Source organism: Anarhichas minor, unplaced genomic scaffold, assembly GCF_050575085.1.
Source record: "Anarhichas minor isolate MPS153535 unplaced genomic scaffold, ASM5057508v1 ptg000004l, whole genome shotgun sequence".
NCBI classification, from domain to species: Eukaryota; Metazoa; Chordata; class Actinopteri; order Perciformes; family Anarhichadidae; genus Anarhichas; species Anarhichas minor.
In genome coordinates this window covers 14,951,965-14,976,592 of record NW_027466450.1, presented here as the reverse complement: position 1 = coordinate 14,976,592, position 24,628 = coordinate 14,951,965, and the positions used below count along the sequence as shown (strand labels likewise).

Genomic DNA, 24,628 nt, shown 5'->3' with positions numbered 1-24,628 from the left:
TTAGCCAAATTGACCCCAAAAGATAGCTGAAAAGATGGACAATGTCTGTAACATAGTAGGCTAATAACCCAACAGTGTGTGTGTGTGTGTGTGTATAACTTTAAAGTAGCCTACACTGGGCTTCAGTGTACAAGGTAAATATGAGCCAACACACTCGTGACATTCCAGCATGGGCGCGTTCGTGCACGCGCGAAGCATACACGTCAACAATGACGGTTGACGAACACACGGAACTGGCCAATGAAAACGCTCCGGGGAGTATGGGTCATCCAATGGTTGGCCGAGACTTCTGGAAGTAGCTTGACGTCATGGAGGGGGCGGGATAAATCGATGGGCGCCGCTTGCTTGTCGATTTTTGGAGAAATCCTTCAAAGAAAAGAGACACAATGGCGAGAGGTACCCGGAGCCTGAGGAGAGTAGCCGAGTGCATCAAACTGTTACCTTCGACAGCCAGCCGAGAAATACAGACTAGGAACAGCGTGAGGTGAAGTATTTTTATTATCTTTTAAATCTCGAGCTAAAGTAGAAAGTGAAAGGAGAAGACACGCATCAAACATTCTGTCTGTAAAGTACTGTTGGAATATGTCTCTCTGAAATGTTGTAAAGTAGCAGTTACTGGAAATACTATGTTACTATGTCTCAGATGTACTCTGTAACATTCCATGCTGCAGCCTCCCCTCTTATGGGTACAGCTGCATGTCGGGATTGTATTTTAAACGTTAACAGCTGCTGCATCTGTGGGTTTTGCAATATATCTGCACATGCATTATGGTCTGGGGTTTAAAATGCTACACAGGTGAGGCTTTTGCATGCGGACTGACAGGTGTTAGGTAAAGTAAGACCAAAGCAATTGCTCTTATCAATGAGGAACGCAACTGAACTCCATGGAAGCCTCTGGCACTCCTGGAAGGTGGCAAATTATAGTGGGAAATAATGCTTCTCCTGGTAGGCCGCACACTTCCAAAAAGTGTATCTTGCAATGATTTGAACATTTTCTTCGTTACCTCATCAAACTTGTGAGAGCTTTTTAAAATATTCAGTATGCAAACTACCCCTTTGTCCTGCATTTGGGGTTCACTGTCCTCCTTTGCTGTGAAGTCTCAATTTCTCAACCGCAACCCTCCATCTGTCTATCTGCACCCATAGACTTGCATGGACTTGGCAGCTTGAAGTCAGTGGCACGTGTGAGCTGTATCATGTTTTAGGTAGTAGGTCGTGAATGGGCGCTCTTTAAGTGACCAGCAGGCCGGTAATAGAACAGGAATCCAAAGCAGCACGTCATGAGATGCACAGAATAGGTTTCGTGGGTATGAGGTGATAATGACATCGATAATGTCACACCACATTAAGTGGTGGGGACACGATGGCTGATTTAAATCTAAACTCGGGCCCTAAGAGCGGTGCCAGGGACATTGAGGAACAGGGTGTAACAGGTGCCGTGGGTGACGGCCAAGAACAAATCAAACCTGGTGATTAGTCACAGTTCTTAGCTCGTGATGAGGAATGGACAGCCATGGATTAACGGAGTCCTACCATTCATGGTGTCAGAGAAGACCTGACTCAGGGCTTTAGCCATCATCTCACTGGTCCCTACTAACCAGTAAAGCAGCGCTGTGGAAAAGGGGCAACAATACCTGCAACATATTATTATTTTGCTGGTTGATTAATGGTTTAGTTCATTAACAGTGAAGAAAACATTGACAATTGCAAATCACAAGTTCCAAGGAAACTTTTCCAAATTAAATTTTTCCCGTTTTAAAATATTTGCCTAATTGATTAAAGATTAGTGATCCACTGTCAACGTTTTGGCAAATTAACCAAACACTTAATTGATTGACCAACAACATACTGTATCAAAGAACCCCGGCTGATGAGTGTTTTTGCTATTATGATGACTTCATCCCATGACTGTATCTTCCATCACAGGACAACAAACCGTAGTGCCAAAAATACTTCAAAATTACAAAACATGTCCCTTGACTTCCATTTTGGAGTCTAAACCCGAACAATTGGGCCCCCTGCACTGGTGCGCTCTATAAATGCAATCTATTATTATGTAGATCTGAAATTTAAAAGTGAGAACCTATAGCACAGAGACTGACTCGCCTAATTAATTTAAGCAAACTATAACTAATGGCCATTTAAAAACAGTGTTTTTCTTGGCAGGATATTGTCTTCAGTACTCCGTGTTTTAGAAAGTTAATAAAGGAGTTGGCTAATCTAATTCTTAACCTTATTTGTCATCTGTCCCCCCAGGACAAATATAAAGGAGGTGTAGTTGACATGTAGGCCAGCGGTCACGAAACATGGTTGGACTGGCCAGGCAGGTTTAACTCTACTGTGTTTGAGGTCTCATATCTCATACCTTGACCGTGTTTATTTTAATGTACTGGCGTCTGTGGCCCATTTCATTTGAACGCTACATGCTTGGCAGGCGTTGCAAGAAGGCTTTCCATGTAAAGTATCCTGTTCCCCAGAAACAAAGGCGTATGTGGCAGCTTGTTGCTTGATTTACAGATAATGAATGCGAGTGAGCACTCATGAGAAATCAATCCATGTTCTCAAGAGAGCTTCCTGTCACACTTCGGTCCGTTAGGACAAACGCTTTAAGATTTGTCTGAGGCCGGAAAAAAACAAAACAGAAAACAAATGAATTGTTGAACAATATTTGTAGAAACCTCGTGAGTGTGTTGGCCCTGCCCTGTTTTGTGGTTGATGAGACTCTTGATCCAGTTGTGACGTGAATACTGTTTGTTTTGTGCTCAGATACCTGTCGTCATGTGGGATCCTGATGACTCGCGCTCCTCTGCTGCGGAGTACAGTCATGCCCGGGCTCGGTATCTTATCCTCTCGGAGCTTCTTCAACCTGGCCGCCTCCTTCTCCAAGAGGAAGGAATACTCGGAGAGACGCATCATTGGGTGAGTCGCCGTTTGCCTGGTGTACAAAGTGAAAGAGATGCTCTATTATATCATTATTATTATTATTATTATTATTATTATTATTATTATATCATCTTCTCTGTTTTATTTTCCCTTGACATACTCGGTCAAAATGTCCTTGTTAATGTTTTTTGTTCATTCAAAACATTTGATAAGATAACTTTATTTTTGCAGAAAGTGCCGAACAAAGTGGGACAGAGTGCAAATATAAACGAAGTATTAACAACAACATTTATCAATAAGGTGCAAAAATCAAATGTGCACAAAACCTCATCTAAACACTGTTCGCTCTGTCAAAACTAATGCTGCTGTTTGCGCTGTTAGCGTTGTAGCAACCATTAGCTGCGAGCGGCCATGTTGATAGCCTTTAAATCTTAGTGCAGGTAAGTGCATGTTTTCAAAAATAAAGTTGCGTTCCCAGTCACAGCCCTCACAAGTTAATGTGTAAGTAATTGTTTTAATTCCGGTGCTCCACTTATGCGTTCCTGCATGACGCACTAAATGTCCTCCCGTGTTCCACAGAGAGGTCATAATCACTCAATCTGGTTGTATAAATAGACGCAGGCGGCTGCAGCTATTTCCCCTCAGCTGGAGTGATGCAGTCGTATAAAACAGTCTCCATCTGTGTCTCATATTGTTACTTTATTTAATTTGTTTTTGCGTTCTGTCTCTCTCTTCTCTGCCTCTCTCTGTTCCTCATCGACCTACTTTAGACTCTGGGTCATGAGCTTTGTACTGTGCCCGCCTTGTTTAGTGTTTAATGTTGTGTCACAGTAGCTGACCTTCTCATGCTTCCTGTCCTGCAGACGCGCTGGGAGCTTCTGGCTCTTTCATTCTCAATCCTTTTGTCTTTTCAGGTATTCCATGCAGGAGATATACGACGTGGTGGCCGGAGTGGAGAACTACCGCCTCTTTGTTCCCTGGTGTAAGAAGTCGAACGTGGTGTTCAAGCGAGCGGGATTCTGCAAGGCCAAACTAGCTGTGGGCTTTCCACCTGTGATGGAGCACTACACCTCTCTCATCACTTTAATATGCCCCCACCTCGTCAAGGTACAGCACTGCCTCGGCACGCTGTCGGAAACCACCAGAGCAGCATTCATAGTGCTACTATAATAAATATACAGGGTCGTTATTACACTTTGTTTTAGCTTTACTTTGTAGGTTAGGCTGGTAGAATAGAGCAAGTATTGTTCAGCTATACAGCCGTCCAGTTTTCATGTCCCTTAAAGGAGTACTTCACCCACACAATGACCATTTGTATGTCAATTACTCACCACAAAGTTTTGTTTTATTGCATGCCTTTATTTGCTTTAAGTTGTTGGAATCATTTCATTCACACACAGTATCATTTATACCTGGTATCACCTTTACCAGGTCTTCATTGAAGCTACGTGATGTTTACACTCTGTAAATGTCCATCAAACTTAACTATGCTACATGTCTTGTGCTTAATTGTATACATGTTTCCCCCAAATTCAGCGGTAGATATTTGGAATCTTATATATCATGTTGCTCGTCAGGCCTCCTGTTCAGATGGCAGCCTGTTCAACCACTTGGAGACGGTTTGGCGTTTCAGCCCGGGCCTCCCGGGATATCCTCGCACTTGCACTGTGGACTTCTCTGTAAGTAGACGCCAATGAGCTAACTGTAGCAGTCAAAAAACAAACCTGAAAAAGCTTGTGTGCAGTTGCAAGTGTATCTTTCATTGGCTCAGGGTCAAACTCTGAGACGTGCGTGCATACAGTATGATATTCAGCTGCTAACTTTCCCCCCCCCCCTCCTCTCCTCAGATCTCCTTCGAGTTCCGCTCCCTCCTCCATTCCCAGCTGGCTCACGTCTTCTTCGACGAGGTGGTGAAGCAGATGGTTTCGGCGTTCATGCGTCGAGCCTCCAAGATTCACGGTGTCGAGACGGCCATCCCTCAGGAGCTCATGTTCCACGAAGTTCACCACACGTAGTGCCGCACGAAACCGTTCCTCAAACACAGATAGACAAACGAACCCAAAGCCCAATGCCAGAGAGAGAAATAGGAGAGGTGGAACGCAGTGCCTTTCTCACAGCAACGACCAAGTTTAATCTCAACAGTTTCCTGTATCTTTTTTATAAATATAAATATATATATATATATAAAACTGATCCACCAGCTCGTTTTCACCTTGGTGCTAAAAACAGACGCAGACCTGTTTCCATTTCAGTTCATTTCCATGATCAGAACACACCTTTATTTAAACGAGCTGCTTTATGTAGACACTTTACAAGCACATGTCTTCCAAAAACAGATTTCAGGATGTGTAGTCGATGAATATTGTACATCACCGGGGTCGGGATATAAACACAACAGTGCTGTTTGAGGTTGTAGGAGAGATAGGAGCCTTTTTAAAGAGGCTTGGGTGAAGCTACTGGATGTTGCGGTGTGGTGATAAAGATTGAAGACTAAATCATCTGTTTCGATGATGTGAAATGTTCCTTTTCTCTTTAGAATATATATGTTTTCAAGCTCCATACAAGAGTGCATGCATGAAATGTACGATTCTGTGCAGATTTCACGATTGGAAAAGTAATTTAGATGTAAGCTGTGTGGTCGGTGGAGCCTCACGTGTCAGACAGTTAGGTTCTCGTCACAGGTGGACAGGTTCAGGTTTAACCATAATCTTACCCGATCCTTTACTCAGGTCGCCAGTCACACACGGCAACACACACACTTCCTCTGACCGCTGACTCACATCTGAGTCAGGAGCTCGGTGGAGAAGGATTAGACGGTATGTTGCAAGAGCTTGACGCAGGTTTGACTGACAAAGGGATCAACAAAAGAAAGGCCTGCAGAGGAGTTTAGGGTTGTAATTAATAATCACTGATTCATCTGCATATTCAAATTTAGTTTATGATACGTTTGAAAAAAAAAAAAAAAAAGTTGGAAATAGTTTTATAAAGTCTCAAAGGGCTCGATAACCTCTTCAATTGTATTCTTCTGTCTAAAACCTGAAGTTATGTAATTTACTCACAAATCGTCACATTTGACAAGTTGGAAGCATGACTGAAACGAGTAATCGATTACATAATATAGTTTGAGTTTTATTTTCTGTCGATGGACTAATTGATCAATCGACTGATAGTTGCAGCTCTAGAAGAGCGAGGACATCGGATCCACAAAACACTGGTTGAAGCAGCTTCTGTACGAGCTTACAGGTCACAGTTGGTTCTTTATTTTCCGTGTTACAGAAGTTAAGAGTGAGGGAAACAAGCTACAGATGATACAACAAAATAAACTCATTCTACAAAACTCCGCGAGTCAAAGCAAAATGAAGTCGATGCCATGTGGTTAATGAACAGCAACATGTTAAACTTCCACCTCCACTGTGTCACTGTGTATTATCAGAATATTTTCTTAGAATAAAGGGCAGAGGCAGTGAGGATTGTGTACAAATGGCAGCAGATAAATGTACTGAATGTGCTGTAAACTAACAGGAATATGCACCTTTCACAGGTGCGTATTTGTTTAGCTTCATTAGGGGGACGCTGTTTATTCCTCCTCTTCATGTTACTCATACTCTGCTCATTATTAAGGGAACGATGCTGGACATAAGAGCTAAAGCTACATTATATGGCAAAGTGTGCAATATCAGTAGTATATCGGTGTTATTTTTAAATGCAAAAGGCTAAGCAGACATGTATACCCACTGTCGCTACAAAGGGCCTGAACCGGCTGGGTCTCACACCTTCACCTGAAACCTTCATGATTCCAACTGTCCGACCCACACGGCTCACAGAGAGCCTCCTGGCAGCATATCTTTCTTTTGTTTTTCGAAATAGAATCATTTTATCATATTTATTACTTAGTTTAAGCGTAACTATTGGTTTGATGATAACATAAAGACGTATACACTGCTTTTAAAGAACACGTGTGTGTGTGTGTGTCTTTCATGGGATGGGGAAAGGACTTGTGTGTTTGTGTTGAAAGACTTTGGAAAGTTGAACTGACTGCATGATTTATAAACTATTTTTTCAACAAACAACCCCTGACTGGTGTTTATTTTGTTACTGGAGGAGGAGCATGGGCCCAGTAGACTGGACAGAAGGAGTCATGTGAGTGGTAACATAGACCGCTAGGAAGCAAGGCTGCATCTGAAGAGTCAGAAGGTTTGGAGATGTCACTGCTGACCTGTGACCTCTGACCTGCATTGTGGGAGCTAAGTATTCAGATCCTTCAGTGAAGTAAAAGTGCTGTAGTGTGAAAATAGTCCTGCATTCAAAACATTACCTGAGCAGCAAAAAATATATATATTTAAAGTATGAACAGTAAAATGACTCATTGTGCAGTATGAGTAGTAAAGAGGTTATCTAAAGGGACTCTGGTGCTCAGAAACACTTCTTCTGTCCACAGGGACCAGAATCTACTCCAAATGAAAGCTCCTTGTAGCTTTAAGTAGAAGTAGCAATAGAATGTGGAAGTACTCTTTTACAAGTCATGCATTAAACATCTTACAAGTACATAAGTATTGGAATAAAAAATGTACTGAAAAGTACTTATGGAGTGTCCAATTTCAGAATATGAATTACTGGATTATAATTAATGATGCATTAATGTGTACATCACTTTAATGTTGCAGCTGGTAAAGGTGGAGCTCACTTAAATAACTTTACTTACATATTTTACTTACTGATATTTGATATTAAGCTATGAAGTAACTCATTGCTGAATTTATCACAACTCAATGAAAACCGTTTCCCTGATAAAGATACGAGTGAAAGCTGCAGAACAGCTACTAAAGGGACTTTGTGGTGTGATGGTGATCTCAGCTGTTTCAAAGGTTTCATGTGGCATCAAGTGACTAACAGCAACTGAAGTATTGTTAAAAAAACAACATCAGTATCCGACACATCTGAACAATTGAATTTATTAAATAAAAAAAAGAAAATCACCATAAATCATCGTCTACATCGTACATAACAAGTCAAATGATCGCTGCTATTTGCCATTTTGTGAAGGAATAACATCCTGATTTATGTAAGTATATCTATATACTGTAGTTCTTTTATCATTGAAGCGTATGAGGGGAGAAATGAAGATGTTTAACAGCACGACGACGCCACAGATTTTCACATTTAGACTTTGTAGCCGAGACCATGAATGATCCAAACTGCTTTGTAACTTTGACCACACTTCACACATCCAATCAGCCATTATTATCGTGATATCAATAATCAGCCGACCCTATGACCCGATTATCGACAAAAAAAAACAACCTCACAATGCTGCATGCATTAGAATGACTCCCAGACACCTCCGTAAACATGATCTTAGATCCGACAGCTTTAAACACAGGCCCCTGGTGATGCTCTTCACCCAATCGCAGTCACGGACACAAAACGCAAAAGTCACAGAAAATGCTCAAAGCTCTGTAAGTAAATTGGTTTAATTAAATCAAATGACAGGATTTAATTCACAGAACTTAGCCGGGAGAAACAAAACACTACAGATATATTATATATATATATAAAAAAACAAAACAAGAATTAACAAAATAAAAAAAAAAAGGACACAGACACAATCCTGGCTATTCTTTTCTCGGGCTCTTTGCAGTAATACAGAGCATCAACAATATGTGTACTATGAAATCTGTAGAAGTACTATTCTCTCCATCGAGTGTTTCCACCTTTAGAGTACAGGTGTAGTAAACTGGGCTTGATGAGCTCTCGTCCTCGGTATCAGGCTCCTCCTGGACGAAGAGGCAGAATCGTGTGAAGTGGTGGAAAGTGGGGATGGAGGGGTCGTCAAATGTTTGCAGCTCCAACATCATGGCCGGTCAGTTTGGGGCAAAGTTTGGTGGAGGTGGGTGCAGTTTTCCCCAGTCACCTCACCAGCACCACTCTGCCTGTATTAAGTCTGTACAGCAAGTCAGGAGGATCGGCTTAGAAACCCATGCCGCCCATGCCGCCCATGCCTCCCATGCCTCCCATGCCGCCGCCTCCTGGCATCTCCTTCTCCTCCTTGGGGATCTCCGTGACCACGGCCTCGGCGGTGGCGAGCAGGGAGGCGACTCCTGCAGCGTCCATCAGGGCCGTCCTCACCACCTGTGGAGGGAGGAGGAGACGTGTTACGGCATTGCAGGGAACATTTGGCAAAAGATGCAGTCAAGTTTGGGTTAAACTAATTATTGTCTTCATAGATTAATGGATTCATTTCTTAGAATCCACGTTGACGTCTTATAAAGTCTCGCTTTGTTGCGCCAACAGCCAAAAACCCAAATGATATAAAACTGAGCAAAGCAGCAATTCCTCAAATCTGAGAAGATTTCATGTCAAAACCAAGTCAGGTAATTTAATTTAAAAGAGCCAAATATACATTTGAGGACTTTACAGTCTGTACATCACACCCTCGTTCCTCAGAGCCTCTTCACCACTAGGTGGCAGCATTGATCCGCTTTAGATCTCTGATCGAGCTTAATTCAGCTGCACGTTTAATTAAGGGGACATTAGTAACTTCTTATTGCGTCGTTCTCCTAAACTTCCACCACGAGTGAGCGCTGTACCTTGGTGGGGTCGATGATGCCCTTCTCCACCATGTTGACGTACTCTCCCAGCATGGCGTCGTAGCCGACCTCAGCCGGTCCCTGCAGGATCTTCTCCACCACGAGCGCACCCTCCACGCCGGCATTCTTAGCGATGGTCATGGCGGGAATACGGAGCGCACGCCTGATGATCTCCACACCTGTTTGGAAACAAAAGAATGTTATAAAGATGAAAATCTGTTATTTTAAACATACAATCTGAAATGTTATTGAATTAAAGGACAGTAAATGTACTTTATCTCGAGTTTTTAGCAGAAATACTGCTCCTGCCAGTAGTTTACAGTGTTGTACTTCAGATTTATAAAAGAAATACGACTACATACTTTTGTTTTATTACATCTGAGCCCGTGTTTGCGTGTTGTACTAACCGATCTTCTGGTCAGCGTTGATAGTTTTGATGGTATCAAGTGATGGGATGCAGCGCAGCAGAGCGCAGCCTCCGCCTGGTACGATTCCCTCCTCCACAGCGGCCCGCGTGGCGTTCAGGGCATCGGTCACGCGGTCCTTCTTCTCATTCACCTCCACATCACTCGTTCCTCCGATCTGAAACGGAGAGCACCGCAACTTAAGTTTTTCTAGATCTAAACTAGGGCGTGAAGCGGTTGGGACCGTCTGCGATGTTCAGTTAGAGACGCACCTTGAGCACAGCCACTCCGTCAGACAGCTTGGCCAGCCTCTCGTTGAGTTTCTCCTTCTCGTAGTCGCTGGTGGTGCTCTCCAGCTGCTCCACGATCTCCGCCACGCGCCGCTCGATGTCGGCCGGGTTGCCGCCTCCCTTCAGCAGCAAGGTGTCGTCTTTGGTGATCTGCACCTCGCCGATCTTACCGAAGTCGTGAGCCTGGATGTCTTCAAGAGCCAGACCCACAGCCTCGTCTCCAAACACCTGGAGGGAGAGCAACATGTAAGATATGTCTGCAGGTCCTCTGTGACATTTAAACATCGAAACTAATTTAACTTGAGGATCAGTCAATTGTACAGCCATTTATTACATTTAAAGTAAAGTAATACCACAATGTAGAAATACTCCGTTACTAGTAAAAGTCCTGCATTCAGAATTGTATTTAAGTAAAAGAACCAAAGTATTACCAACAGTAAAAGTACTCATTCTGCAGAATGGCCCATTTCAGAATATATATGATACTATTCGACTATAAATATTGATGCACGTGATCATCACTTTAATGTTGCAGCCTCTAAAGCTGGAGCTTAATTTAACTTATTTATAAACTTTAGTTAATCTGCTGAGGAGCTTTTGATATTCCTCCCAGGGATCAATAAAGTGCATTTCAATCTATAACATTATACTTTCTTTGTTATACTTGGTTACTTTCCACCATTGTGATTTAGATCACATTTTCTCAGTGACTTGAGTGGAAGGTGGACTCACTGTTCCCCCGGTGGCGGCGGCCATGTCCCTCAGCTGATTCTTCCTGTTGTCTCCGAAGCCGGGAGCTTTAACAGCCACCACCTGAAGCCCCACCTTCAGCCTGAAAATAAAGTTGTTGAATATTTACTACTTTAAGTTTATTTATTTTTTCAGTACAGACAAAAATATGAACAACAAACATCATGAATCCCTTAACTAAAGACAAATAAAATGTTTAAATGGAGGAATAAATTAAGAAAGAATTTGCATGAAAGAAAGGGATCACTTCCTGTTATGACAACATAGAGATACAATATACTTTCCATACATTTGTCCCAGTTATCACTACAAAACATTTACTGACTTCAGTAAACCAGTCCCTTATGAGACGAGCTCGATAATGTCTTGCACCCTCTCGTCAACACCAGCTACCCAGTGGGATGCAAGTCAGAATCCAAGCTGGCGCACTACAGAGGACAACTTACAGAGCATCACCAGTAAATACAGTTACGGCTTAAACTCCTCCAGACACTCGATGACTTAAAATCAGTGATGAGCTTTGTTTAAGCCCCGCCCACCTCCTGTTTTTTGCATTTCAAACAATGTTTTCTTTAAAACCTAGAATGTAATAGAGCACTTAAATCATCATTTTAAGAGACATGTCTCATTTTCTCCTTTGTATATTTACAATCGATTGCTCTTTAATTTCTTTCTTCACCGATGGATGAATATGTAGAATACCTTATTTATAATCACCGCTAGCTGCAGCTCTGCATACAGCCTCAGTAATGCATCCCCACTGCTTTCATCCTAGATGTACCTGTTGAGCACCAAGGTGCTGAGCGCCTCTCCGTCCACATCCTCGGCCACAATAACCAGCGGTTTGCGGTTCTGGTTGGCGATCTCCAGCGCCGGCACGATGCTCTGGACGGTGGAGATCTTCTTCTCACTCAGCAGCAGGTAGGCGTCCTGGAACTCACACTTCTGACCTGGAAACAGAGACCGTAGAGTTGAGCATTTTTATTTCTTCATAGGCAAACAGGAAGTGTTCAGACAGATGACGTTACAGCAGCCAGTAGGAGCACAGTTACCTTTGGCTGTGTTGATGAAGTACGGGGAGATGTAACCCCGGTCGAACTTCATACCCTCAATGACCTCCAGCTCATCGTGCAGAGTCTTCCCGTCCTGAGATGTGAAGCACGCATTGATTAAGTCTCTCCAGACTAATACAGCAATCATTGGAGCAGTAAACACAGGGCTGGGCATAAAGCTCTTTCAGGCACAAACGCCATATTGTAGCTGAATGGAACCTCCGAACATTCGCTGTTAGCTCCTTTATGAGCAGGACAGTGGTAGAGACACTGTGACTAACTGAGCAGCATGCATGAGAATGAATTACAACATAACTGACCTACGTGTCTGATGAAGTTGTTCTAAATGTTGCTATGCTGTTAGCTCCGTTATTTAGCCAAACGGCTGACGTTAAGCAACGTTAGATTTCGTCTTCTGTTGTTCACAGTGTAGCATTATGCTGCGTGTGACGTTATGATACCAACCTTGACAGTGATTACTCCATTGCGGCCAACTTTCTTCATGGCGTTGGAAATGATGGTGCCGATCTCCACGTCTCCGTTGGCTGAGATCGTAGCAACCTTGAAGACAAAAAGACATTATTTAAGACGAATACAAGATAAAAATAGTGAAACTACTCCACCACAAGTCAGTCCTGCATTAAAAACCTTACGTAATGTTCCCCGTCAGTGTTTTACTGTTATATATGATGGATTAACATTACTGCTGCATTAACGTGCATGTTGGATTGCACTCGAGTAGCCACCTCATGTTTACCTGTGCGATCTCCTCGGGGGTCGTGACCGGTCTGGAGAGATTTTTCAGCTCGTTGATGACGGTTTCCACGGCCATCATGACTCCGCGGCGGATCTCCACGGGGTTGGCTCCTTTGCTGATGGTGTCGAAGCCCTCCTTGGCGATGGCACGGGCCAGCACCGTGGCGGTGGTGGTGCCGTCGCCGGCCTCCTCGTTGGTGTTGTTGGCCACGTCCTGCACCAGCTTGGCGCCGATGTTCTGGTACCTGTCCTTCAGGTCGATGCTCTTGGCCACCGTCACGCCGTCCTTGGTGACTTTGGGGCTGCCCCAGCTCTGCTCGATGATGACGTTGCGACCCTGGAGTAGAGACAGGAAGTGGTGTGAGGTAACGGGGCCTCTAGCATCGGGGTCAAGGTAACTCACATCAAGCCAAATCAAATGTTACCTTGGGGCCCATGGTGACAGCCACGGCGTCGGCCAACAGGTCCACTCCCTGCAGCATGAGGGCACGAGCCTCGGCGCCGAACTTGACGTCCTTAGCGTAGCCTCGTGTGAGGTGAGGAGCCAGCGCCCTGCACACGGGCCTCACCTGCTTCATGACTGAGGGCAAACGAAACATCTCTACGGGAAGAAAAAGACAGAAGGGAAAGTTATGAAACACTTCAGAGACTTATGATCACTGCGATGAAACACAGATTACATCTGCAAAGGTATTGTGCAGTCACAAGAATGTTATAAACCATGAAAAGAGATTTAGTGTGGAGCAAAAAGTACAACTAAACAGTGGTGGAAGGTGAGAAATAGATTTACTCAAGTACTGTATTAAAAAGGTACTTAAGTGCTTCCATTTCCAGCTACTTTATACTTCTACTCCACTATATTATCTGCATGTCTTCATGTAATGCTTGTTGTGAATGTGTGGCAGTAATGGGCGTGTTGAAAACGTTCAAATATGTCTTGCTGTTTCTTTAACTTTTTTTTAATATCTGTATCCATCCATCTATATACATGATTCTGTAAAGAAAAAAATAAATAAATAAAGAAAAATAGTACTTTTACTTTTTGTACTTAAAGTATATTTTGGTGCCAATGCATCTGCACTTTTACTTAAAATCAAAATAATAATAAAAGCATGTATTTAACTTATATAATTATTTCTGCACTGTTGTATTGTAACTTGTATTTAAGAAGGAGATCCGAGTACTTCTTCCATCTACTGCCTTGAATAATTATTCTCCAAATCCCCCCCCCCCCCACACACAAGATGTCACAGGAGGAGAGATTAAGTGGTACAAAGGTTAACTGAGCCCCTAGTGGTCACTAGTGGTATCACGTCCCACCAGTGAATGAATGAATGAATGAACCTCCACTTGGGTGAGATGGTCAAACATTTTCAAATCTCTCAGAGTCACCTTCTACAAAAAGGGCCAATTATTACCAAAATAAAACGTCACTGCAAAGCTTGTGTCTGCAGAGAAAAGATAAGATTTCACACCAGCACATTAGATTCATCACAAATGTATGAGTTAGACGGTTTTAATGAATATTATGTTTTCCCCCCAATCCCACTAGGACTGTATTTAAATAAAAACGTCTATTAATCTAGAAGGATTTTTTAAATTTGAGCTTTGTCTAATATCAAAAAAAATTCGTTAAATGTAAATATTCTTTTGATTAAGAATCGCATGTGTCAATATTTAAAAAGATAAACATCTTGTGGCCGTGACCCAACCCACCCTCCGCAAAAACTATCAACATTGGCTTCAATCAGGGGTGAAAGAAGTATTCAGATACTTAAGTAAAAGTACTAGTACCACAGTATAAAAATACTGTTACAAGTATAGGTCCTGCATCAAAAACATGCTTAAAAAGGAAGTATTCAAGTAAAGCACAAGTAATGTTACTTAGTACAATAATTGAGTAACTACTGGCTTTAACGTCTAGCTATCATATCACCTGTTTTCTACTTTACATTTTTAATTTATACATCGATAAAAGAAGAATCCTGTTAGTATGTATAAAGGCCTTGATCGTGGCTGGATTACGAAAGGTATCCCCCACAAACCAGTTCCTGGTTAACCCCCCCACGTGTGCTCTTCAGGTCGTGCGTCACAAGGTCATATTGTAATAAAAAGAAGCATGTGCGGAACTGGAACCGTCGTCCCTCTGTGACTTACGCCTCACCATCGGACTGACGGAAACCGTATCTATTGCTCAACATTTGCATCAACTGTCGTAAAACACGTATATTAATAATAAGACACGTCCTGCATTTACCAGTCAAGTTGTGCACAACCATCATGGTGGAGTATGACTTTAAAAATGAAATGTTTCGTCATGCCAGACACGAGACATTCCCGATTAAATTACATTAAATAGCACGTACTAGTAGCCACGTTATCTTTGTAAAGACTTAAGAGAAATGTCAACACTTACTTGCGAGGTGAAAAGCTTTGTAGCTGCAATGAGGTGCACGTCTGTGAGACCAAGTGGTACAACGAGCGGAGGTAAAAAGGACAAGCCGTGTGGTGCAAATTAGCTCCTCAGACGGGAACTGCACATGGCCTATCACATCCGGGTCGTTTACTGGCGGGGCCCCGGACCATGAATAACGCCAAATAACGCCAAACGTTTTTCTTTCATTTAAAAAAAATTTAATAAAACCTTTGTTGAAGTTAGTTGTAAAAGTACGACCTCTAAGATGTCGTAGAGTATAAGTAAAAAAGTTACCTAAAATGGAAATCCTCAACTAAAATACACGATTTTATAATTCGGAATGTGATTTGTCAATGCTCGTTCCGGGGCTGATGCTTCTAGAATTTTCTCGCGTTGCATTGGAGGAAAAAAATTGAGGTCAAAGTTGACATTGTGCAACATTGCTCCGACTTGGAATGTATAAATTAAGAGATAAACACTGTAAATACAATACTAATAACAGTTTTATAACATAGTTTAATCTCATAAAATAACATGTGTGAATGGAAACGTGTTTGTGCGGTTTAGGAGTTCTAGAATTTTCTATAACTGGGCAGCCAAGTTTAGGGCATGTAGTGCGCATGCGCTGATTATTTCACGTGGAGACGTTCCTCCTTCAGTGTGTCAGATTAAGAACCGGGTTGCAGTAGCTTTACGTCGACTCTCTGATTTCTCACACATCCAGAAATGGTAAGAGACCCTTTTATTTAATGTCGGTATTTATAATTAGAATAAAGGTAATAAAGTAATAAATAAACAGGGTGACGCAGGCTGCGTATAGCTGCTAAGTTATCGTTAGCAGTTAACATCGATGCACAAGGTCACGCCGCTAATAAGCCGAGTGAGAAGGGACTACATGCGACACACAGCCATGTTTATCTTCATCACACGCTGCAGACACTGTCAGAGGAGAAGACAGACGAGCTTTAACGTTAAACGTGTGCAGCTGCAGCTACATGTGGATGAATGAAGCGTCTTGTTTGCGCAGACGGACACGCATTCACACTAGTGTGGCGCTGTTATCTCTTTAAAACTGTCTTATTATTACACGTAAATCACATTTATATGTCGTATTTCACTATACATGCCCTTTGGTCGGTGGAAAATCTGAATTGCATGGCCCGTTTAAACCATTTCCGGATTCTGTTGCGTAGACAATGACCTCACGACCTATCTACGCATTCAACGTAATGCAGTCTTTATTATCCAACAAGCAGTGCAAATTAATTTAGAGAATAATATACAGACTGACATATAGAGTAAATAGACTGTGGAATAAACACGCTAAGACACGGTATGAACAGCAGAACACGTGCTGCAGTTATAGTAGGCCGTGCAGGTACAAGTAAAACACGGTGTAGGTGTGCAAGGAATGCTTATAGTACATTATATACCGAATAGACAGCTGGATGTAGGTTATCTATAGGGTGTATTCACTATAGATCTGATATGCACAGTATAGATAATGAAATAAATATAAATACTTTATAAATCAGGTTAAAATCAGAGTGGAATCCTCTTAACATAACTGCAGAAATCGCCTTTTAAAGCAACTTATTTGTGCTATGACAAACTGTATTAGATTTGCAAAAAGATCCTGATTTCATTCCAGTGATTCTGTTGGGAAATTCTGACTCTTAATAGCTCTAAATACAGCTAGAAATATAAAGTATGACTAGAATAGGGGAGTATTGTATGACAAGAGAATAGCACCAAAAGTTTCTATCTAGCTAAAACTGTCCTGTAATAAATCCTACTCTTTAAAAATAAAAATAACTGATTCAACCTCATGGCTGCAGTTTTTCGACAATCATTACTATAAATGGGGCGGACACAATATCAAACAATCGGAAGATCAGCCAGAACATGTGAGGTTAATCATCACTGTCTTGTGCAATGAGCCCCCCCACCACCTCATAGACTACTGCAGAGAACCTTCTGGAAAACTGGACACACCGGCCTTGAATGTTATCTCGTGGTGTTTAAAAAAAACCCGAGGACGTTTCACCACCAGTCAAGGCTTTTATCATCACTCGGTGTGTATTTGTTTGTAACTGGATTTTCCAACCGTGAGTGATTGCCCCAGAACTTAAATATGCCTTTTTTTTTTAAGTCATCATCAAAGGGTTTAATCAGTAGTCCTGGTCCTCCCCTACCTCGGGTTACACTGTCACAATGAATAAGTAACTCTAGCTCCTTTGGCTGTTTACCGATCAGTGAACAAACCAGGACCTGTCCTCCCCCACACACACACAAACACACACACGTTCCCAAACAGCCTTCACCCCCAAGGTCACTCGTGCATCTGCTGCTATCAGACATGTTGGCAGCTGCTCTTTTACATCTTCTCCCCCCTCCTGCAGCTTTGCCTGAAATATTTGACATAATGAAGAAATGCTGACTTTCGTTACTCTTGAGTTTTGCAATAATTGACTCTACAAAGGCTGCTCTGTGTAGAGGAGCTGCTTACTTATTGTTTCGACACAGTCTTTTATTAAGCTCTCTCTATCCTCACCCCCCACCTCCTCCTTTTGTAACACATGCTCTGACTCAAGACCCCCCCCATGTGGCCTTATTGGGTTCCTACAGCAAATACAGGCTTTATTCGTTGGTTGAACAAAAGTAAAATGTTATTTCATAATTCCCTCTCTTACAGGCCTTCAGGAAATTCCTCCCCTTGTTCGACAGGGTGCTGGTGGAGCGCCTTATCGCGGAGACGGTAACGAAGGGGGGCATCATGCTGCCAGAGAAGGCTCAGGGCAAAGTGCTGCAGGCCACCGTGGTGGCAGTAGGACCTGGCTCTCTCAATCAGGTGAGATGAGCCATACTGAGCCTGACGCTAGAGCATGTTTTCTACTAGATACTGGCACATCTGCTATGAGGAGTGTGCGGTTTTATAGTATTTGTGTGATGTTTTATTCTAGAAAGGGCACGTTCTGCCAGTCAGCGTGAAGGTTGGAGAGAAAGTACTCCTACCAGAGTACGGTGGAACTAAAGTCAGTCTGGACGACAAGGTGCAGTACACGTTCTACTGGCTCTGTTCAGATCTGTTTCCCCGTGTGCCTTCCTTGTTTTAATTTCTTGTTTTCTCCTTCTATCCTCCAGGACTATTTCCTGTTCCGTGATGGGGACATTCTCGGTAAATACGTCGAATGAGTCTTCATCTTTGTTGTTGCTGTAGATCGTGTCGAGTCCCTGTCGTCATCATCATGCGAGAGAAGAAATGAAGTGGCCACTTTCATGTCTGTTTTTCTTTTTTCTATGTTATTGCAATTGTAAATAATTCTAATCGCATTTTGTTACAATAATAAAGGTGAACTGCGGATTACTGTTTTTTTTCTCATGACTTTATATTGTTAATAAAAGAAAAGTTAGCAGTGGATATTTAATTACAGGTTGTTGAATACTTTAAAGTCAAGGTTCACTGTAGCTTTTCACTATCAATGAATGAACCAATATATCTCACTTAATCTTTCTAGTGTAAAACAAACAACTACAACTCTAGCCTTGCATACATTAAAGCCTAATTTATAGTATATAATAAAATGGAAATTTGATGAAGATCTGATTTTCTGAAGAATGTAATTGCTGCATTGTGTATTATATTCTAGTACTCTATTACAAGTAAGATAAGCTAAAACAGTATTTCTGTATATAAATGTAATTTGGCCCTCAACAAAACTTAGCCAAACCTCAGGTTTTCTAGTTTCATATGACACCAGTGCCTTTTACTCTATTTCTAAAACTGAGCCAGAAAGACCAGCATTCTGTGTTGCAGCTATAAGATGGAGCTCATTTTAACTATTTACTAAACTACTGTCATGTCCAGATTAATCTGTTTTGAGCTTTTAAGGCAAAGACATTTTATCCTATTTACATAAGCGGTGGGCTCCTGCGATGTGTAATTAAAACGCCTCTGGGATCTCTGTTTATTCTGACAACAGTTAATAAAGGAGAACTGCCTTGTAAATCTCTTAATTTAGCCTACAGTATACAGGAGAAACAATTTTCACAAAAAATAGTTTAAAAAAGAGACAAGTACAAAGATGGTAAAGTGTCAGTCTGGTTTTTAATTGTAAGTTCAGTAAAGTGCAATGAATGAACTGTTGTCAGATGCAAAGATGTGCCTTGTTAAATAAAAAAAAAGCTATATTAAGTAACATTGTACAGAAATCAAATGATACCTAATACGATATAAAAATCCCACAATATAAAATGTACTGCATTGAGTAGTCCTATTTTTTAAAATTTCAATACCTAATATTTTCAATGCAGGATTTTTACTTTTAACAGAGTATTTTTACAGTGTAGTATTAGGATCTGAATACTTCCTTCACCACCGAGTACAAATACATCATATGTGTAATAAAGTAGTTACTTTACACCACTAGCAAGCAATACATTTGTATTTAGTCAAAGTGAACCACTCTTATCCTAAAATAAAAATGTTTCTCCCTCGCGCTCAGGTTCACATCCTCGTCAGCTGCTTACAACGCAGCGGCTAACGAACATCCGGGTATTCTGTCAGCTGCTACAACGCAGCGGCTGACGAACATCCGGGTATTCTGTCGAGATGGTCATGGCGGAGGGTACTGCAGTTCTCAGGAGGAATCGGCCTGGAACCAAGGCAAAGGTGCGTTTTCACCCCGCAAAAACACTTCAACACTCCTGCAAATCACCCAGCACAACCCGGCGATGCTGGCTCGTTAGAGTCGTGTTGGTTTACCTTTAATTTAGGTCTCAGACAACATACAGGAAGGGCCTGACCTCGAAATAGCCAGCTAGCTTAACGGTTAGCTTTTTTGGTCCCCGTCTAATTCCTGGAGTAACGTTAACTTAAATGGCGTTTGCTCTGTATTGCAGAGTTCCTTGTGATAATCATTGTTGCTTGAGTATAACCACACAGCCAATTTGGTGTGAATGAAGTTCACACAAGATCCTCTAAAAAATAAAATGCTCTCTAGCTGTTCGCATTGCAGGAAGCAGTCGCACCCCAGGCGACGTTATCTAACCAGCTAATGAGCGTCAGGTTAGCTTCTTTGACGCTACATGCCATGTATCATACGTGTTATTACGATGTTAAGGTTGTTAGTCAACGGCAGCGTTGTTTATGCTACAATGCCAGCTTTGTCTAAAATTACTTCTTCCATGTTTAGGATTTCTACAACTGGCAGGATGAATCATTTGAGGAGATGGACAGCACCCTGGCTGTCCAACAGGTGTGTTGACATGTTGTGTGTGTTTTCCCCAGAAATGCCTGGTGGTGCAACCTTATCATTTGATTGATCAACGATAAGTATGACTAAATGTCCTCTTACACAATCTAATCTGAGCTTTGTTTGATAGTATCTAAGTATAAACAATCAGTATTAATGTGAGTATGATTGCCAAGCTGGGAGGACATTTTTTCAGGTGTGTCTTTAACACAATATTCACAAGCCCTTATGTACACAGAGACAACGACGATATGGAATGTTAGCTGTAGTAACCATTCCTGTCTAAACTTGCCATGAATAAATCCCTTCCTAAAGCTGTTCCAATGTAAGCGATGGGGGACACGTCCACAGTCGTCTTTCAGTAAATATAATGCATTCCTAAGGTCAATAGTCTTTTTTTTAAATATTACTCTACTGCAGCTCAGTAAGGAAACAAAAAGAGGGAATTTTAACACTAACTCTGGAAGATTTCCACTGATTTGAGGAGAATCCAACTGTGGATCTAATGTCTTGTAAGGTCGATATCCTCATTATCAGTCCTAATCATAATGCCATAAGAAAACATGAATTAATAAATACATAAATTGTGTTAACTTATTAAACTTCCTTTTTTAATCAGAGTGGTTGATAACACAGATTTTCGCGATCATTTTGGAATCAATCAGTGCGATTGCTGTAAACGTATAAATACTGCGGTGACACTTAAAGAAATCCTTGTCTTCGTCTTCCCCTCGGTAGTTTCCGTGATTCACCGTAAGGACCCATTGATCAGCAGCTTACTTCTATGCATCAACATTCATACGGTGCTTTCATTGACCGTTTATGGTTGAATGTGGGCGTGTAGAGGGCGGGATGTGAGGCTGGACTAGCTGCTCACATTTACAGGTGGACTTGGGATTTATAAAAGGAAATGGCTCACTGGCAGGCGTATCTGAGGTTTTAGAAATCAGAATGTTTTTATTTCCTCCTTTGTACGTACACAAACATTTAGTGTGGATCCTATGCACCGTTTTTATAAATGAGACTCCAGGAAATCACCTTCAGTCACGTAGCCTTCATGGGATAATGTTTTACATGTAAAACTTGAGCTTTATTTCAGTTTCCCACAAACAGCCTACAGTTACCACAGACATTGTGTTCTGCTTGTATAAAGGTGAAGATCATGTTGCTGTGGGTGAGTGACGGTCTCTATTGAAACGTGTTGTTTGATGGCTCTGTTTTCAGTACATTCAGCAGAACATTAGATCCGATTGCTCCAATATCGACAAAATCCTGGAGCCTCCGGAGGGTCAGGATGAAGGCGTGTGGAAGTATGAACACCTCAGGTATGTTCACAAACACTTTCTTTCATTTGTTCTTTGAGTCAACGCAGGCTGTGGAGTTATTTATTTTTGAACACTTTCTTTATTCATTTTGCACAATTCAACAAAACCACATTAACGGTACAAAGAAAGGAAAAATATAATACAAGTAGACAATTACAGGCTCCTTTTGTAGAGGGTAACATTCAGTCCTATACTTTAAATACAAGCCTGTCATATTGCAGTGAACCCTTTACTGAATATCATCAAGCACCCAAAATAATAAAAAGATAAATGCTTGGTTCCCCACATATGACTATGAATGGGTTTGTGTGTTGTTTGGTTTAGAGATATATGAGAACACTTCTGATGTCCAGGGGTTGTGGGTGTCAAACATTGTCCACTTATGAGGACATTTTGGGGTTTATGGAAGGAATGGATAGATTATGAGCAGGAGAGTGGGGGCCAATACAGATGAAGCTGAAGTATGTATTTTTAATTTATTCTCTCGTTCCGTCCTCTTTGTAGGCAGTTCTGCCTGGAGCTCAATGGACTAGCTGTAAAACTGCAGGTAAGTGATCGAACTCACCAGATGTGAGGATACTTGGATCGAAGGATTTTTGTCAATACCAAACGCAAACGTCTGAATGAGATGTAATTTAACGTTTTTCAAGGAACACACGTTTTAAAGCTGTTGAGGGGAACACCTAAATGAGTTTAGTGGAAGAATCTGTGTACAAAGTCTTCACAGCTACTAGTGGAAATTAGTCAAATTGCTGTAGTCCAAGGAAGGTATCGTGTCCAACATCACACATTGATGAAAGCTATGAACGGACAGGTAGGTCCTTCCTTCTAACGAGTGGTTTAACGGTGTGTTCATTGTTCATTTTATTTCAGAGTGAGTGCCATCCAGACACCTGCACCCAGATGACGGCCACAGAGCAGTGGATCTTTCTATGTGCTGCCCACAAGACACCCAAAGAGGTGAGTCAGGCCTGCGCTTCACCCAAAGATCACTTGGTTGTCATCAACGGTTTTAAACAGTATTTTTTTGTGTGTTGCATCCTCAGTGCCCTGCCATTGATTACACCAGGCACACGCTGGACGGAGCTGCCTGTCTTCTCAATAGCAACAAATACTTCCCCAGCAGGTCAGTCACTCTGATTCTGTGTTTTCGACGCTCTTCAGTGATCCAACAAGCACTTAATTTGATGCGTACTAACTCCTTTATTGAGTGGGTCTTTGCTGTCGCCTCACATTCAGTAGACGTGAGTTCACACTGCCACCGTTTGTCTTCGTAGGGTGAGCATCAAGGAGTCATCAGTGGCCAAGCTGGGCTCCGTCTGTCGTCGCATCTATAGGATATTCTCTCATGCCTACTTCCATCACCGCCAGATATTTGACAAGTATGAGGTAGGTTTCTCTGGTGACATCTTATGAACCAAATGCACCTTTTTAAATGCTTTTATTTTGGTGTCTTGTCAAAAAATTGTTATGCTAGTAAATAATAGCCCCTCGCATGACTTTCTATGTATCAGGACGCAGGACTGAACGTGTTGCGCCGTGTGTCTCTTTCTGTGTACAGAATGAAACGTTCCTGTGTCACCGGTTCACGCGCTTCGTTATGAAATACAACCTGATGTCCAAGGACAACCTGATCGTGCCCATTCTGGAGGAGGAACTGCAGAACACCTCGTCAGCCGGGGAGAGCGAGGCCTGAAGACACGAGCTGCTGCTGCTGCCACAAAGGGAGACACATGTAACACACACACACACCTTGCATATACAGTACACACACAAATCTATATATACATATATATACACACACACTACAGTGTGACTCATGTCTAGTAACACTGTCCATGTCCCTCCCCCCTCGTCACCTGTGTCTATCTCAAAGGAAGTAAGGGGTAAAGAGTAGCGGGAGCGGAGCTCAGCCATGCCTGCAGGACAAGATGACGTTGTTTTTCTTTCTATCCTATTTACTCTCTCTATTCAGATGCACACTGTGTCTCTGGATGCAGCCCCTGCTCTCACACTACTCCTGTACGGGAGACCCCGTTTCCTTTTTTTTTTTTTTTTTTTTAATGTTCTTTTAGCAGCTGGATTTGCAAAATGTAATCATGGTGACCTGTATTGTTGACAAAGGCACACACTGACAGCATCCCCCCTCTCCCTCTGTATATACCCCCCCCCCTCCCTCTCTGTCTTAATTCACTTTCATGTTTTCTGACGGTGCTTCACTTTCTTTGTCTGCTTCTGTTCTCTCTATTCGCTTGTGTACCAGCCTGTTTTTTTCGGGGGGGGGGGGGGGGTTGTCCCATGAAATGGATCACTAAATTAGCCTGCTGACTTAATACTGCTATTAAAACACAAACGTAGGTGTGTGGCTTGTGTGGTGGTAGTGAACAAAGACAAAACGTAACCTCTAGCTGTGTAATGTGTGTACTCGTGGTCAGATCTTCTCTCTCTGGCCTCTGAAGCGTGTCAGTGTTTAGGAAGGCTTGTTGGCTAACTCTGATCCTGCTTTGTGGACATGCTCTCGTTTTAATACTGTGTACTATGAGCTGATGTTTCCCCTTCCTTGACTTTACGGGACTGAGCTGCTGTAAGCCAGTTTTACAAACATGAGTAAATACAAGGAAAGGAGGAAATGTCGGCTGCATTTACGTATCGGAGCACAACCGCCCTTCTTTCACCCTCCCTCCTCATTAAGTTATTTTGTGGGAGGAGTCTTGTCAATCCAAACCCACTTTTTTTTTTTTTTTTTTTTTAAATGGACTAAAAAAAATTTTGTTACTGTGGACATTTTCATGATGTCTGTTAATAAAAAAGACCTATTATTCAGTATGTGTGGACATTTTGATCTTGTGTGTGTGAAACACGTCAGGATTAATGCAACACGACTCTCAGACAATGGGAAGTAAGTGTTTA

General features: G+C 42.0%; 3 protein-coding genes across 6 annotated transcripts; 2 read left to right on the top strand and 1 right to left on the bottom strand.

Moving 5' to 3' along the window:
- The first annotated feature begins 297 nt into the window (after window positions 1-297).
- coq10b (coenzyme Q10B) lies at window positions 298-6,953 on the top strand. The gene is made up of 5 exons (XM_076110339.1): window positions 298-484; window positions 2,767-2,919; window positions 3,798-3,990; window positions 4,461-4,562; window positions 4,731-6,953. Exons 1-5 carry the CDS (start codon window positions 387-389, stop codon window positions 4,896-4,898), a joined length of 714 nt encoding a protein of 237 aa, XP_075966454.1. The 5' UTR covers window positions 298-386; the 3' UTR covers window positions 4,899-6,953.
- Window positions 6,954-7,819: 866 nt separating this feature from the next.
- hspd1 (heat shock 60 protein 1) lies at window positions 7,820-15,261 on the bottom strand. Its single transcript, XM_076110338.1, has 11 exons — window positions 15,139-15,261; window positions 13,148-13,323; window positions 12,724-13,059; window positions 12,432-12,527; window positions 11,967-12,060; window positions 11,696-11,864; window positions 10,897-10,996; window positions 10,147-10,392; window positions 9,878-10,052; window positions 9,471-9,649; window positions 7,820-9,012 (listed from the first exon to the last, which is right to left on the bottom strand). Exons 2-11 carry the CDS (start codon window positions 13,319-13,321, stop codon window positions 8,851-8,853), a joined length of 1,731 nt encoding a protein of 576 aa, XP_075966453.1. The 5' UTR covers window positions 13,322-13,323; window positions 15,139-15,261; the 3' UTR covers window positions 7,820-8,850.
- Window positions 15,262-15,708: 447 nt separating this feature from the next.
- On the top strand, window positions 15,709-24,541 carry LOC142970170 (MOB-like protein phocein). 4 transcript variants are annotated; one of them, XM_076110337.1, is made up of 9 exons: window positions 15,709-15,867; window positions 17,834-17,989; window positions 20,334-20,396; window positions 21,618-21,718; window positions 22,223-22,265; window positions 22,592-22,678; window positions 22,765-22,844; window positions 22,996-23,107; window positions 23,280-24,541. In XM_076110337.1, the coding sequence occupies exons 1-9, from the start codon at window positions 15,865-15,867 to the stop codon at window positions 23,412-23,414; spliced, it is 780 nt and encodes a 259-aa protein (XP_075966452.1). In that variant the 5' UTR covers window positions 15,709-15,864; the 3' UTR covers window positions 23,415-24,541. The 4 variants fall into 4 exon arrangements, with proteins under 4 accessions (XP_075966452.1, XP_075966451.1, XP_075966450.1 ...); XM_076110335.1 differs by lacking the exons at window positions 15,709-15,867; window positions 17,834-17,989 and adding an exon at window positions 19,701-19,810 and having other exon boundaries at window positions 23,280-23,453; window positions 23,595-24,541; XM_076110334.1 differs by lacking the exons at window positions 15,709-15,867; window positions 17,834-17,989 and adding an exon at window positions 19,701-19,810.
- The last annotated feature ends 87 nt before the right edge of the window (window positions 24,542-24,628 follow it).

Bases quoted from the DNA above. Each gene is read 5' to 3' on its own strand.
- coq10b (XM_076110339.1), top strand. From the start codon at position 387: ATGGCGAGAGGTACCCGGAGCCTGAGGAGAGTAGCCGAGTGCATCAAA. The intron at 485-2,766 runs GTGAAGTATTTT...TTTTGTGCTCAG, and splicing joins CAGACTAGGAACAGCGTGAG to ATACCTGTCGTCATGTGGGA. The intron at 3,991-4,460 runs GTACAGCACTGC...GTTGCTCGTCAG, and splicing joins TATGCCCCCACCTCGTCAAG to GCCTCCTGTTCAGATGGCAG.
- hspd1 (XM_076110338.1), bottom strand. From the start codon at position 13,321: ATGTTTCGTTTGCCCTCAGTCATGAAGCAGGTGAGGCCCGTGTGCAGG. The intron at 13,060-13,147 runs GTAACATTTGAT...TCTCTACTCCAG, and splicing joins CTGTCACCATGGGCCCCAAG to GGTCGCAACGTCATCATCGA. The intron at 10,997-11,695 runs GTACATCTAGGA...CTTTATTTTCAG, and splicing joins AGCACCTTGGTGCTCAACAG to GCTGAAGGTGGGGCTTCAGG.
- LOC142970170 (XM_076110337.1), top strand. The intron at 20,397-21,617 runs GTGTGTTGACAT...CTCTGTTTTCAG, and splicing joins GCACCCTGGCTGTCCAACAG to TACATTCAGCAGAACATTAG. The intron at 21,719-22,222 runs GTATGTTCACAA...TCCTCTTTGTAG, and splicing joins TGGAAGTATGAACACCTCAG to GCAGTTCTGCCTGGAGCTCA.